General features: G+C 27.2%; 1 protein-coding gene across 1 annotated transcript; it reads right to left on the bottom strand.

Annotated features, from left to right (window-relative positions):
• Positions 1-7,306: 7,306 nt before the first annotated feature.
• Positions 7,307-7,709, bottom strand: BDBG_02987 (uncharacterized protein; the record flags this gene model as incomplete). The annotated part of the gene is made up of 2 exons (XM_002626764.1): positions 7,307-7,591; positions 7,677-7,709. 2 exons carry the CDS (start codon positions 7,707-7,709, stop codon positions 7,307-7,309), a joined length of 318 nt encoding a protein of 105 aa, XP_002626810.1.
• Positions 7,710-8,205: the final 496 nt, after the last annotated feature.

The raw sequence follows: 8,205 nt of genomic DNA, 5'->3' as shown, positions 1-8,205 counted from the left end.
ATCAGTATGAGAATCTTGAATGCTACTGCAAATCAGAATTGAACAATCTATCTTATATTAAAAGAGTGTATTTTATCAGATATGATCACTGACGTTCAGACAGAGAGTCTTATATAATAGTTCTGAAAATTCAAGAAGTTATTTATCATACTTCTCAGACTATACAAAGATTATCACTCTTGAATTCATTATTTCATCTCTTTGAATTAATCACAATGAAGAATGAGATGAAATATATCTTAATTATTCAGATTCTTAATCAACTTAATATTTATATAAATATAGTATTTGAATCAGATTCTGATCTGTCAGTATATGAGAGTGAAGATCAGTATTTTCTTTATTAGATCATAAGAACTAAAACTGAGATGATTGAGATATAATCATATTGCAAATCTTCACTGATTCAGACTGAGTTGAAAATTGCTGTACATGAATAAGATCTTTTAAAAAACATTTTTTACTCTGATATACAAGTTATTTCTCTGTCATATGAATTGTTTATTGATGAATTTGATTTATATTAGAATATGTACTGAAGCTTAATAAGTTTTTATATAATTTCTACACTGAGTGCTGTTGAGCACTCAAAGTGAAACAATATTTTTACTCTAATTCTCAGTTCTTATAATATTAATTTCTCTGACACTGTTGCTGTATTGCTACATGACTTATCTATATTAAATTATGAGAAGATTATGATGAATATCAGTGAAGAAAAGATAAGAGTGATTACATCTTATATTACATTTCTTAAAGATATATTATAATAAAATAGCAATGTAGAAATTGAAGAATTAACTGTAAGAAGATTATACTAAAACTGCTTTATTAATAATAAGAATTAACTGAATCTGAACTATAATCTATATAATAACAGCTGATTTCATCATTATATACAATATCTTCAGTCTAAACTGAATAATCTACTAAATCTCACATGTAGAAAGCATATATTTTAAGAGTAGAATATAACAGTACAGACAGTGTCTCTTTTTCAAATATATTTAAGTTTGAATTTGATCTCTTTTTTCTCTTCTAATTCATATTATAGTAAATTTGCTGAAATTTCAGAGATTTTCTATTTATTACTAATCTACTCTGTCTTATCACTACATAATTAATAAGAATACTTTTAAATATTACAGATATTTCTCTTTTCTCACAGTTACAATTGTTTACAGTTACTGATAACTCATCTCAAGAAGTATTAACTTCAGAAGCATGTCTGAGCTTTAATTATTATATCTCTTATCTTGCAGTGTGAGCTTAGAGAGAAATGACTCAGTCTGATAATTAAGCAGGTCATTTCTATGAAATTTTTGACAGTAAATCAATCACTTATTAATCTTATTATTCAGATATATACAGCTATTACAAGAAGTAATAGTCTATTGATATCTTAATCTCTGAGAGAAAATGATTCTGAAGTGATCTGTTAAATCATACTGAAAGTCTGCTAATAACTACAATTTCTTATTGAAGTAGCAGTCAGAGTAGTAGTGATATTTAAGTTATCTTAAACTGATTCAGTTATTAGTTATCAGTCATTCCCTGCTTCAACTATGAGCACTGTTATTATATATATCAGTGATTATACAAAAAAAACAAAGCTTATATAATATATAAAGAAATGACTGAATATACATATTAATTTACACTATATTAAGCAGATTAGAGAATACACAGTATCTAACAACTGTAATATTCTAATAGAAGAGAATAAGTATCAGAAGTATAAGAATCTAGTACAGTATATAAATTATCAGAATATGAAAAAGATATTACTCTTATAGAAGAGCTTTCACTGAATCTTATAACTAATATTAAGAAATTTCTTTGACTGCTCTGATATACATCTGATACAGAAGATTCAAGATTTATATATAGTTTACTCAGTACTGTTCAATAATCTACTGAGAATAAATGAAGAAGCTGAAGATAAGAATGATAATTCACTGAACTACTCTATTAAGTTAAAGTTAATAAAAGATTATATTACTCTAAAGATTTTTGATTATCTATTATTAAGTAAGATGTCAGAGAAACTCAGTATATAATTTACAAATCTCTTCAAGCTTGAATTACTTCATTCATTTCTTAATAAGCTGTGAGAATTCTATGATACTGATTGAAATAAGTTCTCTGTTTTGAAATCAGATCACTGTTTAATACTTTTCTATAATAAGTTAACATTCTCAGTTTAATACGTCTATTCAATCAATCAATCAGTTATTGACTTATTAATATATAAATCAGAAAGTGTATTCACTGAATCGTTCTTATAAAAGAGAATATTATTCAGTATCAGAGAACTGAGCTTGATCAGATTATAATTATATTTATTCATGAAATAAGAGAAGTCAAGTGAATTTTCTTCACACTTATTTCTGTATATTATATCATGTATAATTATCTGCTGAATCTGCTGATTTTATAAGAAAATTTCAATAGTTACACTATTATCAGGCTTTTAATAGTTTAAAAGACAGTATTATATAATATTTTAATACTGAATAGTGATAAAAATAACAGTCATTTAATATATAAATCTCAAGTAATAAGATATTTACATTACACTTGAAATATCTTATTTCTTTAGATAGTTAGCTATATTAGTTGATAAATAGTTTAATTTGCATAAAGTAGTTAGCTAAAGAGTATGTATTAATTCACTGACAGAACAGTATATCAGAGTTCACAGTATCTTAATAGTATCTTAATAATGATATTCACTGATTATATGATGACTGAGCTGTGCTCTGATAATGTCAAGAAGTTCTGTACCAGTTCAATACTATCTTAACATTTAATTTTTAGCAATATGTTACTGAAATCAATGATAGAACATGTGTTACAATCAGTGACATATAACCGCCGTGAAACAGTGAAATCAACGTGAAATCACTGTAAATTGACTCTACATTCTTCCAGTATGAATTTATTTCATTCTTTATCTCAGTAAACTCAGTCACTTCACTCCGAGCTAACTCAATACAAACTACTGCTACTTTCTGCCAAGTTTTGCTAATATCTGAGTCAATCAACTATCACAGAGCTTATACTAAACCTAAATAAGACATTCTCAGCAAACTCTTTACAAAGTATCTGAGAAAAAACAGTTTCTATTTATTAGTAATATAAGAATAATTTGCTTTAATTATAATATTTAAGATAGAATGACTGTATAATATTACTTATAGATTATTTCTCTATTATCTTGAAGAATTAATTTTTCAATTTTCTGTTAATTAATATAATTTTTATCTGAAAATATATATATTCTAAGTATGAAGTATTATATTAAAAACTATTACTATGATTTTAAATATAAGAATAATTTACTAATTTTTCAATTATAATTATATCTAGTTATTCAATATCTTGATCTTGCTATTAAAATATCTATTCAGTTATTAAAGACTATAATTAAAATACTAAGTATATTTTTCAGTAACTTCTGACAACTTCTGATAACTTCTGAACTCTTAATAATCTTTTATTATTATTATTATTCTTTCATTATACTCATATGCAAGCGGAGCTTATGATGAGTTCTTGCGTGATGTTAAATACAGGTCAAGTGTTGGTTATACAGAAGGAAATACAGGTGTTGAAACCACACCAAGATAACAAGAACATAGGAAAATACAAAGGAGTGACAATTAGATACATGCGATAATAACTTCCCAGCTCAGGAACATAGAGCAATTCATTGAAGCGATTTGTACACCTCTGTATTTATTAGAAACCTGAGGTGCTTGAGTTCCGGATTTAATGTATCCCCTGCGGGTTTCGAACCCACGCGCCTTGATTACCCACGCCAAGGCGCTACCGGGTGGCCGCATTAACCATTCGGCCACCAGGGCTCTTAATAATCTTATACAGTATATTAACTTCTAATAACTTCTGAGATCTTTTAATAACTTCTGAATCAATTATATAATACTTCTTTTTAACAGCTGAATTAATTAATATCTCATTAACTGTATTAAATATAATCAAGAGAAATTGAAGAAAATATATAAGTCAGCTACAATAACAGCTTTAAAAGTCATTATTAAAGTAAATACTTTCAATAAATGTTAAAGATATACTATAACTTGTTATAAGCTATATCAGATCAGATAGTATTAATAAGTAATAGAATATTATTCAGTATTATTTTCAATAAATACTTTAAGATCTGTGTTTAGATTCTGAGTGTACTCTTCAGTTATATATAGAATAAGTCTGTATACTTCAGTGTATAATATATAAATATAGTAATACTTTATTCATTGTTTGAACTGACTGTAAAAAGAGTCTTATTCTTCAATTCTATACAATTCTGATAGAAAAGATAATCATTTAACTGATTTCTTTAAACAAGCTTGATAATCAGTAAATAAGAGATATAGAATGATTTCTCAGTATTAATTCTTATCTAATCAGAGCTGATAATCTTCAGAGATAAGAAGACTTACTTAAATATATTTAATGAAGTGAGTATATATATATACTACTTAGTTCAGAGTAAGCTCTTTATAAGTAATTTTAACATATTCTTTAAGACTCTACTTTATACAAAAAGATTGAGCTTATAACTATTAATGAGTATTATCTTATCACACAGTGAAGTGAATTCTATAGTCAGTTTATCAGACTGAGATATCTGAGATTGTTTCTTTATAAGAATATTATCTGATTTAACTGTTTTATAACTCTTAGTATTAAAGCTAAGAATATCATTCTTCAAGAGACTGAATTTCATTCTATTGATATAAATTTATAACAGACTCAGATTATTCAAACTTTTATTAATCATTTTAATATCTTTATCAGTATATATCTGATTTCATGCAGTAAACTTGTATTCTATGATATATTATATTTTTTATTGAGCAAGGTTATTGATACAGATGAAAAAATCATATCTTAATATATTTTAAAAATTATTATCTTTATTAACAGTTATATCAAGATTTAATAAGCAGTGTAATATTTCTGATTAATACTTCTTCAGATCTATCAGAATAATACACAGAATATTAATAATACTGATATCTTTTTTATTAATAATATTATTCAGTATTTCATATCTTAAGTATCTGAAGTGAATCAGAATATTCACTTTGAGAAGTTCATAAAATCAATATTGAAAATACAAATTATAGTAATAATAACCTCACTGAGTATGAGTATAAATATTTCAGATATTAAGTGTACTGTTGTATGAGAATTTTCTATTGAGAGAGATAATATCACAGATATTTAATAATGATATAAGTAAGAGAATTACAGATTAGATTAAAAAAGTTATATCTTAATTCTTCTTCTCTACTGAGTATTTGACTCTGAAGATTATGAAAAGAAAGCTATTCAATCTTCTCAACTGTCAGTGAAATAAAGATCTCAGTAAAGAACTCAATATCAGATTAGTCAGCTATTACAGTTTATAAACTTAAAGAACATATCTGATACTGAAAGTATTGCATTAAATATGATAGATAAGAGTCAAAGTTAATGTAGAATAATCACTGTGAAGACATGAATAGAGAATAAAATGTAAAGATAAGTCAATCTCTTCACTGACTGAAAGAGAATTATTAATAACTTATATCACTGAAAGGCCCTTCTGATCTATCTTAAGAAGAATTAACTCTTATTTAATATGAATAGAATAAACACTTCTGTGAAGAAATACTGTAGTAGATACAATTCAAGCTATATATCTGTATTCAAATAGTTACTTACTACAAATATTATCAAGGTATCTTAAGTCAATAGTTATAGTGCTATTCTGCTGTCAGAACTTAAGAACTGATGTATTAAATATACAGAGAAATAGTATTATCATGATCAAGACTTTTCAGTGTCAGCTTCATAATTTATATCTACTCAGTATCAGTAACAGATAGCTGCTTTTTTTCATCAGAAGACATCTATCTTTGAATTTAATTAAAATGAATTATATGATGCTGTCAATCCTCTTCAGACTTGAAGCTGTCAAGATAAATTTGAAGATCAGCTTCACAGCTTTCTGTCAAGTTAAATTGCAGCTGTAAATAATGTGTATGAAGCTATTCTCATAGAAAGATATCAATATCAGATAATTAAAAACAGGGACAGAACAGCAGAGATTGCAGTATCTACTGAAATGTCAAGTAGTAATTCAATCAGTAAAATGACAGCAGCTCAGCAGCTCACAGCTGTATAATATATAAAAGATAATAATCTGGTTCAGATGACTGCTTAATATACAGTAAAAAGAGCACAGTAACTTAATAAGATCTTCACTGAGATCTTTACAGCTCTTTCAGCTGCTGTTACTGCTACTGATGTCTCTACTGCTCTAGTTATATCTATTATCAGTGCTTTTACTACTCTGCAGTTCACTTCTTCTTCAAGTCTCTGAGTTTATTCTTCTTTAAGTTCATAAGTTTATATATTCACAACTACTCAAGTTCACACTTCATTCAAGTAATGAAGTAATAATAATAGTATTAATATTTAAATTCTCTGCAAATAAACATCATTTAATGAATGAAATATAAATACAGATATTTTATTTATAAAGATATCTTATTTTGACTGTGTTTAAACTTCTTCTTGCAGAGAAAGAGATAACTTCTCTATAGAAAATAATATTATTAAGTAGTTAGATATCTTCTGTAATAAATCTTCTATAAACTTCTTGTAATTTCTAATCACTTCTACTAACTTCTGAATCAATCATGAATTGTAGAGTTATAGAAGTGAATAGAAATATACTCATTTAGATATTATTAACTTACTCATGTATTATTCACTCATATTATAAGTATAAATATAAGCTTGTTACTTCATTTTCTTTATCTTTTTTTCAATCAGTAACAATTTACTTATCAATATGAAAATCTCTCTATCACATTATCTACTGCTGCCTCTGCTGCTTCACTCACTCATCTGTTCTTTAATACAATAAAAGTAAGTTAAATCTTAATCATTGATGATATATAAACTAATCTCTAACTAAACAGTTTAGTTAAATAATAATGTCTACTCACAAGCTTGAGTTTGTCATTTTCAAAGCTCATTATAATATTAACTGTATAAAAATATCTTAATACACACGAGCCTCTGTGTGCAAAGACATTGCGGAGCTAAGCTCAAAACAGAAGGCCATGCAAGATTGATTTTACAGCTTATTATTAATAAGAATAATAATAATAGAAGGGATAGAACTGTAAAAACAAATAGAGATTCATTTTTCAGTGCAAAAGCACCAGCTAACTAAGTAAGGAAAAAAACAAAAAACAGCTCCATTCTGCCCCGCTCTGCCAGCTCATATGTCATTTTCAAGAACAGTTTGAGTGGTCTGAAGAAGACTTGTAATAGTTCTGAATTTGATCTTCAGAGCTTTATTCTTCTTGCACAGCATCTCATTTTCAATATGAAGAGTTAAAATCTGAATATTATAACTGTTAACTGACTTAACACTTGCTGTCTGTTTTTTCAAGACTCTAGTTTCTGTATTCTCAGCTGCAGAATACTTCTTGAATGAGCTCTTCTTCTTGACTTTCTTTCTCTTTTCATTCTTCTGCTTCTTTTCTTTCACTTCGACATTTTTCTTAAGTTCTTACTGATATTGACTATGTATAATTATTAGTTAATTGTATTGAAATTAGCATATTTTATGTTGAAAAGTGACTCACTTCTATGATAAGAGTAGTGACTTTCAGTGCCATTGTAATGACAACTGATACAAGCTTCATGACACTGATTCAGAATGCTGATTCAGATGATAAAAGAGTCTTCTTCTCTAACACAGTGATTACAGAGAACTGCAAAAACAGCATTATGAAATTATAGAAGAAGAGCTTTATAATTTGCATTGATTTTTATATTGATCTGATGACTCTTCTGCAAGACTGACTCTCAAGCATAGAATAATTTGATGAGAGTCTGTAGCTTCTTTGACAGCTTCTCAGGCATTCTTTCAGTCAAATGAGTCAATGATTGACTTGATGATCTAGAACTGACAGATGCAGCAGAGACAGGCACAGGCGCAGAACTGAGAATAAGACTGGCAGCTGATGACTCTGCAGGCTGAACAGGCTGAACAAGGTTATTGAGAACTGTACTGGCTGTCATAATTGCAATTTTCATTATTTTGAGAACCTCACTTACAATCAATGTGTTTTGAGATGTTGTTTTCAGTTATAATGATAGTATTGATGGTTT

This window comes from Blastomyces gilchristii (genome assembly GCF_000003855.2).
Source record: "Blastomyces gilchristii SLH14081 genomic scaffold supercont1.4, whole genome shotgun sequence".
Taxonomy (NCBI): domain Eukaryota; kingdom Fungi; phylum Ascomycota; class Eurotiomycetes; order Onygenales; family Ajellomycetaceae; genus Blastomyces; species Blastomyces gilchristii.
The sequence above is the reverse complement of the archived record's forward strand: the minus strand, read 5'-3'. Positions and strand labels throughout refer to the sequence as shown.